At 39.7% G+C, this 13,097-nt stretch overlaps 1 protein-coding gene across 1 annotated transcript in view; it reads right to left on the bottom strand.

Annotated features, from left to right (window-relative positions):
- The window catches only part of lrrc52 (leucine rich repeat containing 52), a 36,356-nt gene extending 24,734 nt beyond the window's left edge, over nt 1-11,622 (bottom strand). Inside the window, exon 1 of the mRNA XM_082146895.1 lies at nt 10,108-11,622. Coding sequence (XP_082003021.1) covers nt 10,108-10,756 — 649 coding nt within the window. The 5' untranslated portion in view covers nt 10,757-11,622. The remainder of the gene's footprint in view (nt 1-10,107) is intronic.
- Between the last annotated feature and the right edge of the window lie 1,475 nt (nt 11,623-13,097).

The following is a 13,097-nucleotide window of genomic DNA, read 5'->3' as shown; positions in this document are numbered from 1 at the left end:
TATTAACAACAGCAAATGTGAGCTAAACATGCATTTACTGTAGCAACCAGGCTATTTTAGCTTGCTACTAGTCTTTGAGCTCTTTTATCATGATTTTTAAGGGACTCAAAAATACAGTAAAAACAGTAATATTGTGAAAAATGTATTCAATTTAAAATATAAAATATTTTAATATATTTTAAAATGTAATTTATTCCAGTGATGTCAAAGCTGAATTTTCAGCATCATTACTCCAGTCTTCAGTGTCACACGATCCTTCAGAAATCATGCTGTTCAATTTGCTGCTCAGCTCATATCGGTTATTATTGGTTCTTATTATGAATGCTGAAAACAGTTTCTGCTACTAAATACTTTTGTGGGAACTGTCATACAAGGCTCTTTCATGAACTGAAAGTTAAAAAGAAAATTTATTTGAAATCTTTTGTAACAATGCAAAAGTCTTATTTTCACTTTTGATCAATTGAATGTGTCCTTGCTGAATAAAAGTATTATTCCTTACTTACCACAAACTCTGGAATAGTATTGTATCAAGATTTCCACAAAAATATTAAGCAGCACAACTGTTTTCATGTCATGGGTATAGCGTGTAATCCAAAGACGAGATGCGTGACACAGAATGAAAGATAAAGAGACTTAATAAACAACAGGAATGTGAAACACATTAACATCGATGACACAGAGCCATGAACTGAGAAACAGAGGGCTTAAATAAACTGGGAAAGATCATTGACGAAACTAATCAGAGCACTAATCAGAGACCATAGTAACAAACAATAAACGAAAACTCAGGATAAGACAATGGAAGTGAAATCAATGACAAAGAAACTAAACAGATACACAGATACATGCTCTATTTCAATATCTCTTCATCTGATTACTCTCCATTCAAGTGAAACCACTATCAGTGTGTTCACACTTGTAGTTTGGTTTGCTTGGTTGACACAAAACAAAACAAAAACATTTAGTCCTGGTCAGCTTAGAGTTCACATTGGCATTTTAACACCGAACCTAAAGGCATAGGGATATGTTCACAACCTGGGGTGTGTTTCCCGAAAGCATCGTTAGCCAACTTTGGTCGCAAGTTCGGTCGTTATCAGCATAGTTCAACGAGTCTGTATTTTCTGAAACCATAGTTCTAACTAACATTCGCAAACAGCATCGCAAAGCTGTGTGGTTGGAACGGCAGCTCTCGACCTGTGGTTAGAAGCATAGTTTCTTGTTTGTATGAAATGTGGACTTAATATATTTTTATCTTGATCAAAATAAGCTAGCTGACACTTAGTACAACCTGTATCTTTTATTTAGAATGCATACAAATGTAATTTACGTCTTTTAGTTTGTCAAGAGATTTAAAGCACTGTTTTTGAAGAGTGCGCATGTGCGAACGTGCTCCAATACGTAAGAACAAGCCTATGATTGAATCTGGAAAAAAAAGCTAAATAACTGAGAAAAATTAGAAATAGTTCTCAGATGCCATGTCCGTAATTTAACATCTAGCATTAATTCGATCACAAACAGATTAATTAAAATGAGTTATTACTCCACCACCTGCGTGACATCATTAACCATGTGGTTTAACAACCAATTTTTGCGACAATACAGTTTCGGGAAACAGTCGTGACTAGCTAATTGATTTCTTCAACAATGCATCGTACTATTGTACTTAAAGGTGAACTAAGTAACTTTTTTTACCTTAACTGAACAGCTTCGGAGTCATTGGAATGGTTATATTACTTATTTCGGGTTGAATGGTGGTCGTTTCGCACCCCCCTGGTGCCCGTGAGCGGAAAATACGCACTTGCAACTTTGAGCCGGCGGGCCGCCGGCCGCTGCGTCAGGAAGTCTCGCGTGATATCAGGTCTCGCGATGTAAACAATTGCTTTACGGCCAAAAGAAATCTGCTAAAATGCTGTCATTATTGCGCTCCCTCACGCTGTCCGAACCCGAATGAAGAAGACGTTTCAAAGAATGTCCCATCTGCTTTGATGTCGTTGATCTATAGCAGGGATAGGCAACTCCGGTCCTGGAGGGCCACTGTCCTGCAGAGTTTAGCTTCAGCCCTGATAAAAACTCACCTGCCTGTATCTATCTAGTAATCCTGAAAACACTGATTGCCTTGTTCGGGTGTGTTTAATTAGGGTTGGAGCTAAACTCTGCAGGACAGTGGCCCTCCAGGACCGGAGTTGCCTATCCCTGATCTATAGCCTCTGGTGTCTGAGAACCACCAACAAGTTTTTACAACAGTGTTGTCAAATATCTATTCCGAAGCTGTGGGGGGAGCTCTAGAGAGAAACCTGCGAGAATACAGCGAAGAAATCCCGAAGCTACTGAGTGCTGCTTTAAGCAACAATTTGCGTTGTTGTACGGGAAACGCACCCCTGATTGGTCGACTTTTATTGCAAATATTTAGCAACTGAACTTACCGAACATCCAAAACAATGATGTGTGCTGGGATAAATGCACTAATTGTATCTACATACAGAATGTCAATGTTAATCTAGTCTTGGCTGCTGCTGCTGCTGCTGCACAGTAAGTATGGACTTGCTACTGCTAATAGATACTCAGACACACTGTTGTGAGCATGTAATGCTGCTGCTGCTACTGCATAAATAGACATACAGAAATCCTGTAGCAGATCTAGGCAGGTGGAACTGGGGGAGGTGGAGAGTTTCAGAGGAACTCTGATAATGTGCTGCAGGACTAGCATACAGCAAACACTGAACCAGACTGTTTAAATGTTGAGCAAGCAATCTCATTGGCTGCAGGATCAGCAGAGGCCAATCAGATTGTGCCATGTGGTAATGATGTGATTGCTTGCAGATCGCATGTAAAGGACCGATCAGCCTGCACCCTCTAGAGTTTAATGACTGAACTAGATACTGCAAACAAATTGTTACTGATATACACCCTCTGACAAACAGTTGCAGTTTTATAAACTGTATTTGTCACATTCTATAGCGTAAATGGTGTCTTTAAATGCACTACGCACAATTGTCACATTCTTTTTTTAATGCGCTTTGTGCCCACCGAATGAGGCGGCACTTAGCGAACTTGCCGTGAGCCCCAGGCTCGCCTTTAAATCAGACCCTATTAGCAGAAGCATCTGGCGTCGCCACATGCCTCTGCATCCACTCAGTATGCAACACCCACACTCCCATACGCTGCATTTACTATGCCAGAGGACTCACAATTACCTCTCACATCTGATCATCCACACACAAACATTCATGTGTCAACACTTCAGCACATTACAGAGCAAAAACATGCCTTCAGAGAGCAGCATCTAACTTTTCCAAACTAAAATCAATGACGTGCCTGTGCAATAAGGCCTATGTAATGTTCATCAAGTAAAACTTCATTTGAACTCAGCAAGTGAGTGAAACTGAATTTCTCAGCACAAGATGCCTTATGGAAACACACAAACTAAACAATGAGAGCAGAGGTATCCCCGAGCGAGGAAGTCTTCAATGTGTGAGTTAATGAAACTGGTGGCTCTCCTAGGGCCAGGACAAATAGAGAACGGAGATGTGAGCACACACACACACCTACAAAAACAAAATGAAAGTAATCAAGCCAGAAAACATAAAACATCATAACACTGCTGCTATTGGCCTGTGTTTGTTGTCACTGTAGAAATAATTTTACGACCAAACCCAGATGGAATTTGCAGACTTTATAGACCTAGAAAAATTATGTCCCCCACAGTCCCAAACACTTCAATATGGAGTCAGACACCATCCTGCACTATGACATATGAAGGCCATTTCCCGCCTCGTAGTAAAAACATAAAAAAATTCATTTTGAAAGTTTAAAATAAATCACAATTTTGAAAAACAAAGTTGTAAATCGCAGTTGTCAGATATAGTAAAAATTGCGCAAAATATAATTGCAGAGATATAATTATACAGTTATAATATGAGTTATAAAGACAATTATCAGAAACAAAGTCACAGTTGGGCAATATAATGAGAGAAATCGAAATGGGAGATTTTATAATTTCACATCGAGAAACATAAAAAGGCCATTTTTGCAGAAATAAAGCCAGTTTGGGAAATATAAATCACACCCAGATGTACAATTATGAGAAGCAGTCGCAATTGCTAGAAAAGTCACATATTACAAGAAAACAAAGATGCAATTGTGAGATATAAAGCTGCAATTGTGAGAAACAAAGTCAAACATTAGGGCAACTTTGAAATATAAAGTCACAAATACTTTTCTTTCATCTTTTTACTCTGGGCAGAAATGGGCTTAATAATTAAATGAAAAGTAGCAGAGAAGTCCACAAGAGCAGAATTGATCAAATATCTATTGTACTGAAATATTAGCAAAATATATGTTTTTTTGCTTATATTTCATTTAATCTGCCTAATGTTGGTTGACAATTAATAGAGAAAGATACTTTTTGGCTCCTAGTTATTTGGCTAACTGGGTTGTGCTAACTAGCCAAACATCAACTAATTGCAATCCACTAACTAGCAAGTAGCAAATCATAGTTTTGCAAGGCTGTGATGTAAACTAAAGGCTATTGGCAATTTAATAAAAAGGACAAGCCCATCAAAATGTCCTTTAGTTTCAATATGTCAACACATGAAGGAAATTACAAAATCATTTCAAGGGTTTTTTAGGACTCAAGCCGTGAGTGATGAATTCTGCATGAAACCAAAGAAACAGCTTTACTTCACATAAATGTCTTTATGCATATGAACTGCAGAGAAGATCTTTGAAGATCAATAATGTCCTAAGCTGAAGGAGGATGGTGACGGATCAGGATTTCATCCATGCATTTATAGCCCAGGACAGGTTGACATCAATTCTTCAATATTGGTTTTGGCCCTTTTCTCTTCTTAAGGAACCCTGCGCTGAGAACTGTAATTAGCACACCGCACCGGACTCAGACATTGATTTAAATAGAAGCATTTTGCTGGCCTGTTTGAGAATATTTCAGAGTGAGAGAGAAAGAGGGAGGCAGAAACACGAAATGACTCACAGATGCTAAAGTGGTGTGAATCACACAGAGTGGTCACTCAATCTGCACCAAACACACACTTAATAGACTCCCTACACACCAACACACACACACACAAGAGTATTATTACATACACAGCATTCTTTTCTCCATTTTTAGTTACAAGTAGACATAGGAGAGTGCATTAGAAGAATAGTACAAATTGTGCATTGTTCTTCAGAATTTCTCAGTTTGTGTTCCACACAAGAAAGAAGGTCATACAGGTTTGGAAAAACCTACCTTTATGTTGTTTCAAACAACTACAATGAATGTTGACTAAAGCTTCTATCACAAAAAAAGCCCACACAACTTCTGTACTTTATTCCAAGTGTTCTAGAATCATAGAACGGCTTTTATTATTAATTATTATGTGAGAAATGCATCAAAAGGATAAGATGTGTCAGTTTGTGTAAATGTGCACACTTCCCCTGTGTTATTCACACCTAGATCTCCCTAATTATTTGCCATTTTGTTGACGTTTATGTTAAAACTGCCCACAGACCGTCAAACCGACAGAGGGGCGGCGCAAAAATCAAAAGTGCATGATGGGTGTTAAAGTTTTTGGCAAAGGGGAACGCCACTTTCCTTTTCTCTGTTTTCTCTTATCATGTAGCACTGATTTAAAATAAATAAATAAATGCATTTATACTGCACAGACAGACACGTTTTATTAAAAAGCCCATCTTGCCAGCGGTGAATTACTCCTTTAACTGTGCGGATCACTGAGTCAGTGAGTCTAGATCTGACTCAAAAGAACGATTTATTCACAAATCAGACATCACTTCTCTCAAGTCAAGTTCAATATCTTCTGAAGACTTGGGCTGCGTCTGAAAGCTTAAAATGCTGGCTTCAGAGGACGGCATCAAGGCACGTCTGAATCCAGTGTTAGCTTCACTTCCTGTCTCCTGAGAGACCTTCATTTGATCGATTTTTGAAGGTGGCAAAAATGTATCCTTCGCTACCTTTGAAATCCCACAATCCTTTCTGTGACAGTTGAGCAAAAAAATAAAGATGCCATCTTTTTGTGTGTAAATGTATGTTCTTGACCAACATTTTCCACTTCTGTTGTAATATCTAGCGCTAAATTGCTATTGGTTAATTAAATATCCGCTTAGTTATCACCTTTGTGCGTAAATACTGCCGGCAAAGTCACTGCCCCAATAAAGCAGCAAGGCAAAAAATCAGCAGCCTACGTTTTCGGACAGTCGCAGTGATTTTGCCAAGTAAGACATGTTCCTGGATCAACATATTGTTGATCCTGGAACAACATTCCTGTCCAAAACATAGTCCTAAAACCTATCCCTACCCATAATTTAAATCAAAATGAAATTATGGGTAGGGAAATCAGAAAATAAAAACCTATCAAATGATAGATGAATAAAAATGGTGTAGAAGCACCTAACCCTGGTTGTAAGCCTAAACTTGACATTAACTAAAAAGCAATCCCTCAAATCTGATTGGTTGATTGGAATGTTGTTCCAGGATCAACAAGGATGTTGAACCCGAAACATGTTCTACTTGGTGAAATCACATTAACTGTTTTGTTTTGGGACGCAACCTTGAAATACTGTATATAGCACAGAAGTCATATAGATTACTTTTATGATGATTTTGTGTCATATTTAGGCTTAAAAGCTCCCATTCTTCAGAATGGCTCTGTTCGTGTTCCACAAATGAAAGTCATACAAGTTTGGAACGACATGAGGGTAAATAAATGTTCATTTTTGGGGGGTGGACTATCCCTTTAATATGCTCACGCACAGGCATTCTCGTCTGAAGCTGGTGATATTTGGTGATTAAGAGAGAGGCATCAGCGCTCTTGTAAGCCGGTGCAGCCAGAGCACTCGGACAGAATTATATAATGGGACAAGAATTCTCATATCCACTTTAAAAAAAGACATAATTAGCCATCTGCTCTCAGTGGACAGACGCAGCAACACCAAAACGTCAGAGAGTCTAATCAGGAGAGAGACAATGAGCACATCTTTGAATAGACCGAGCGAAATGAGGATTTGGCATTCTTGGGGTTTTGCTCCCCGATAACAAGAGAGGCCAGGGCTTATGTTCAATCTCAACGTCTGGAAAAGCTCCATTTTCTCAATTAAGTTCTGAGACGGCATTGGCTTATTTCTAGAAAGATGGATTGGGAAGATTGTGTGCATTGTTATTCTTTCTATACTTTCTATGTTCTATCTTTAACAGCTTCATTAAGGTATAACAGCTGATAAAGCACCAAGAACCAAAAGAAAAAAGAAGGCTTTGTTCAGACAGCCCTCAAAATCTGATTTTATTTTAGCACGTGCAAATCAAATCCATTTATGTCGGAAAAAACACATTTGAAATCCAATTTTTACAAACTTAATCTATACTGTATGTGGTTTAAATCCAATGGTTCTCAACCACAGGACCCGGGGGCCCTCCAATAAAGAATATAATATACTATAATACTATATTTTTTTAATAAAAAAACAAAACAAAAAAAAACAATACAAATAAAGATGTATCGTTAACATTTATCTGACTTTTTATTGCAATAGAAGAGGTATTTCAGCTTAGAGGTGAGGGTCTTTGAATATTGTCTGAGAACCACTGTTTTTTATAATCAGATTTGTTTCGAATGAGTCTGAATTATCAAATCGGAAATCGTTTTTATTGTTATTTGGAACACAATACAACATTGTACAACTGTGTAGTGAATAGTGAATGAGTTAACGGTGAAACGTTTTGAATTCAAACGTTTCTTGACACTTTGCTGATGCTGAAATCATTACTATGGCAATCTACCAGATATTGACAGATTCATCACTTTCAAAATGACACTTTGGAGAGTGAATCCTCAAGACCAGATGTGAAAACCAGATCAGAGTTGTGTGCAGTTTGATCAAAGAATCATTGCATAAAGTTGTTAATGGGATCCAAAAAGTTGAGAACAAATAACGCAAATCACATTCAGAGGTAATCCAAAACCTATTTGTAGTGTAAATGCAACTCTGTCCTAGCGAAGCTCCGCCTGCTCACTTGTCAATCACTTTGCACTAAAGCAAGGTTTTAAACTTTGCTGGCAAAACAGAAAATAACCACTGAAAACAAGATTTCAGCATAAATTATATCTACAATCAGTGACACGGATCATGTGAAGCACACACATCTGAAGTTCAATTACAGCTGCTTGACTAAAATAACTATGAGCATTACGCTCGAAATGTCACATTTGTGAAGAGATTAACATTTAAGAACATTTGCCCTAAGACTAAACTGGCTTTAACTGGTTTAATTTAGTCTAGCTGCTCTCATGGCCCGGTCAGGGTGGTGGTTTAGCTGGTACCCAAACCCCCTCTAAAATGAGCAAACGACCAGCTAAGACATGCAGTTACACAATGACATCTTGTTTCCCCCCACTAAACATACAGTCCACATCTTTCGCGGTAACGTTGTAAGCCGCAGTGTTCACAGGGTCTGTGTCCTGCCCTCTGTTCCACAGAGATGGAGTCTTCAGATCAAATTAACAGCCTGAATAAGTCGATAACGCAAACTGGAGTGATAAGACTGATAAAGTCTCTCACTCTTGAGGTCTAATGGTGGAGATAATTAGCTGGCCTTTCATTCCCTTCCTCTCTCTCCTTCACTGTAAGGTCATTTGTTGGGCACCGCCACCTACACTGGAATGAATTGAAATCACCTCAAAGAACATTGTATATTTTTTTATATAATGATATCAAATAGGAAGCTTTACACTCAGCAGTGTATTTTGAAGGAAAATTAAAAGGCCTTGCTAATGTATTCCAGTGGTTGGAAATTTAGGCTGGTTGTTGGTCAAACCGCAGAAATCTGGGCTGTAGATTAGTGCTAGAATAATTTGAAATGGTTGAATCTTAAATTATTACATTTGGTCCACAAACAATCTTGAAAATACGGTAACCTCCTTCCTTGCCTGTTAGTGGTGACGCACTGTGCCCTTGATGGAGACACTTAACACTTTACCCCAGGGAGACTGTATAGTATGTGTACAAGGACACTTTGTATGAAAACATCAACCAAATGACTAATTAATAATTAGCACCTCCATTACGTTCAATTATGATGTCTGGAGGGAAGGCAAAAATATTCGTTAATGCAGCAGCGGTTAAAGACTTCAGCTTGTAGCTGAAAGAGAGGATCATAACCTGCTCCAGTGTGCTTGTCTTATTGTGTACTGTACGTAACTTTGTATTAAGTCACTTAATCATTAAACGATGAATCACTAATTTGCAATTTCATCTACGATGCACTGTAAAAACACACTGTGAAAAATGATATGATCAATAAATTATGACAACATGTTTTGACATTGCTTTAACTCATCAAAATAAGTCAAACAATTTTCAACTTTTTTATGCTAAAGTCAGTTTAATGTAATTTCAGTTGAAATGACTTAAACATTCAAGTTGACTGTACATCAAAATGTAAGGCAGCAACTTATTTTACAGTGCAATTGTCATTTCATTTCAAATTTTGTTTGCAGATTATGGAATGGCTTGCAACTTGAAATTAGAGTCGCCATAGTGTATTTGTGTTCTTTATAAATAAAGGAAATGAAATATGTTTAAAGTTTAAAAAAATGCTACAGTAAAAAGGCTGTAATTTACCTTACCATATTACAGGACAAAATACTATATTACATATTATTTTTAAAAGACAAAAGGTTGATGTTTTGCTAAATATTGCAATTTAGGCCTAAAATTAAAATTGTGAGGTTTTGTACAAAGTAAAAGGTATCACCTTGTAATTTATTTGGAAGAATTCCCAGAATTCCTATCACATCTGAGCTTGTTGTAATTGGACACAATTGCTGGAGCCATTTTGATACAATTTTAACTATTAACCCATATGTTATATTATTAGTACACTTCACAGTTAGACACATATTTTAATAGCGCATAGGTAGATTGGTATTATATAACATTATAGCACTTAATGGAAAATAGCCTACAGTTACCAAAATCCTTGTAACATTGTCAGTTTTTAGTTCTGGCAACCACAGCTGCCAGTTTTAGTTTTTTAAAAAAAAACGCATATTGAACTTAGAAAGTTTCCAGTGCGGTTAAAGAAGCGTCTCTCACCTTGGAACTTGAAGCCCTCTATTTGGACCCAGAGGCACAGGTCCTCCGTGTCGCAGTCGCATCTCCAGGGGTTCCCGCTGAGTCCCAGAGAGCGCAGCGCGGGCAGCGCGATCAACGAGCTGATGTTGAGCGCCGTCAGGTTGTTGCGGCTCACGTCCAGCACCTGCAGCGCCGCGTTCTCCGCGAACGCGTCCGGGTGGATCTCCGACAGCCCCGGGTTGTCAGTCATCCTCAACATCACCAGGCTGGCCAGCGGGCCAAACGTCCGGTCCTCGATTTGCGCCAGGCTGTTGAAAGACAGATCCAGGTAGGCGAGCTTGCGCAGGTTTCCAAAGGTGGACTCGGAGATCTCCGTCAACGAGTTGTTGCTGCAGTCCAGGTACACCAGGTCTGACAGGTAGTTGAGCTGCAGCGCCGGCAGGTCGCCGATCCGGTTATTGGAGATGATCAGCTGCCGGGTGGCCAGCGGGAGGTCGACGGGGAAGTCGCTTAACTGTTGCCCGGCACACTGGACCACCAGCTGGTCGTCGCACACGCAGCGGTCCGGGCAGCCGGCGGTCAGAGCCGGGGACGGCGCTACATCCATGACGAAGACGAAGAGAAATACCAGCCGCAGTGACTGCGCGCTCGGCTCGGGCAGAACACGCATGATCCCGCCGCCGGCTTCATCGACTGTGCGTGCGCTCGCGCATTCTTCATTGATCTGCGGGATCCGGTTCGGTCGTAACTGCTGGAACGTTTTGGTGTTACGGAGCAGACGCTGTTCTTGGGATCCTCTCGCAAGTCTCCTCAACAGCGAAGGTGACCGTGCGTGGCGCGTCTTTAGTCCTTCCAGTGGATATCACCACGAGCTAATTCGTTGCGATGTTGTGTTAGGATCCTGGAAACAGTTGGTTTTCCATTTTACGCATATCAAGGTTAAACACATGACAGTCTTGAACAGACTTTTCTCACAAGTCCATAAGTTTGATTCCGTGTTGAAACGCTGATAAGTTGCGAGACGCGCACCATCTGAGTGCTGCTTCTGTACGGCGTGTGTTGCGCTGCTTCTCTCTGCAGCTGTGAGTGAGTGAGTGAGTCAGTATGAGAGAGAGGAAGAGAGGAAGAGAGGGAGAGTCTGACACAATGTCTGTGTCCCGCTCATTTACACAGGGGAAACATACCCGCGTATAGACTAGGCTTGCCTCTAAAAACCCTTTCAACAAAGAGTCCATGCGATCAGAGAGCACACAGGTGGTTGGACTCTTTTCGAAAATAAATCAATTAATATTTATTTAATACAGTATATTATATAGTAGCCTGTGGCAGTCCTTGAATAGTAGTAGCCTGGGGAGACGGGGCTTGTTTCAAGATTTTGAGTCAAGAGTCCATTTACACATAGGCTAAGTGTTGGCATTGGTGGTTCTGTATAGGTTAATATTCAAACTATTTCAAATCATATTTAGAACCCTCATATTTATAGCTGTTGGATAAACAAATGACCACAATAAAACCACACATAGCATAACATTCAGACAAGAGTCAGTAATGCATTTAGCCTTACAGGGTTCCTCAAATCCGGTCCTGGAGAGTTTAGTTCCAACCCTAATCAAATATTCCTAAACAAGCTTGCCAAGGTTACTAGAAAATTGCAGGTAAGTGAGTTTGATCATGGTTTGAGCTAACTCTGCAGGACAGTGGCCCTCAGGGTTGAATTTTCATATTTGGTGACGTGTTCCTTTAGCAACATGTTTTAGCAATTTAAGTCGGCCGAATATTGACCTTGTGTCAATGCGGCCAAATCCGGGAAGAATATCACGATTGCGACTGTGCTATTTCTTTCTTTTACACAACAGTTCAATAAACGAAGTTTAAATTGAGTAATTAACAGAATGTTGCCAATTACAACTGTCAGTTTTTGCTCGTCCAACGCAAATCCTTCCAAACCAACTCGTAAACTCGCAAAACCGCTGCGGTTCTCCGTGCAACATGGTGTTTCGTTTCTAAACGAATCAGTGTTTTTTAACGAATCTGTTGAATGAATAGTTCAATGATTCGCTCGTAGAGACACTTTTGTGAATGAATTCAGACACTGAGTGCGCCGGAAGGGCTGCCGCTTTTGTATAATTTGTGCTTGCTGTTTAATAATCATTTGCAACTTAGCATATAGAAGATCCAGTAGTAATGAAAAGATTTATCTTGAACTCTGTAATGGAAACTAGCATGTATAAACCACAATTAAACAATTTATACCTGTCTGATATTACGCTGTACCCACATTGGATGATGGATGATTCAGCTGTGGACGCCATCTTCTGGCCAGACGCGGGAAATCATTCGGCACAAAGTGCATTAGTATTCTAGCCGTTCAGAGTACCTGAGTTGTAGCCTACACTCGATATTGTGGTGCATTATGGGACTGAATGAGTGCACTCGATAATGTCCACTATGGTTTCAGACACCACTACAAATGGCTGTCCCCTAGTGCCCTATTTAAGGATATAGGGGGCGATTTAGGACACAGCCTGTGTGTTCGACTTGAACTTGTGCTTGATCAGTCTGTGCAGCACCGCTTCAAGTCGAACACACCTAATAGTGCAATTTTTCGTTTCTAAATGAATCAGTGTTTTTGGACGAATCGTTTGAATGAATGTTTTAATAATACACACTCAGAAAAACGTAGTTCCGTCTACTGGCAAACCGATGTAACCTGTAGAAACAGTAAGAAATAGTAGTAGGCCCAGTGTAGAATAGTCTAAACGGACAAAACAAGTCAAAGCACCAGAAAAATACAGTTCATTTACATGTTGCTTTGAACACTCAAAGCACTCAAAGATCCGTTTGTGTGTGTGTCTGTCTAGGTTTTTCTCTGTACCTCAGGTATGTGTGTACAGTGACGTCATAAGACTCCATCCTTGATGTAGCAGAGACAGAGGAGGGACAGAGTATAGCCACTGACTTTGACCATCTTGACTCTCTCTGTCTGTGAGGTGAGACAGATGGAGTGAGTG

This window comes from Leuciscus leuciscus (assembly GCF_965113295.1).
Source record: "Leuciscus leuciscus genome assembly, chromosome: 19".
In the NCBI taxonomy this organism is placed as follows: Eukaryota; Metazoa; Chordata; class Actinopteri; order Cypriniformes; family Leuciscidae; genus Leuciscus; species Leuciscus leuciscus.
The sequence above is the reverse complement of the archived record's forward strand: the minus strand, read 5'-3'. Positions and strand labels throughout refer to the sequence as shown.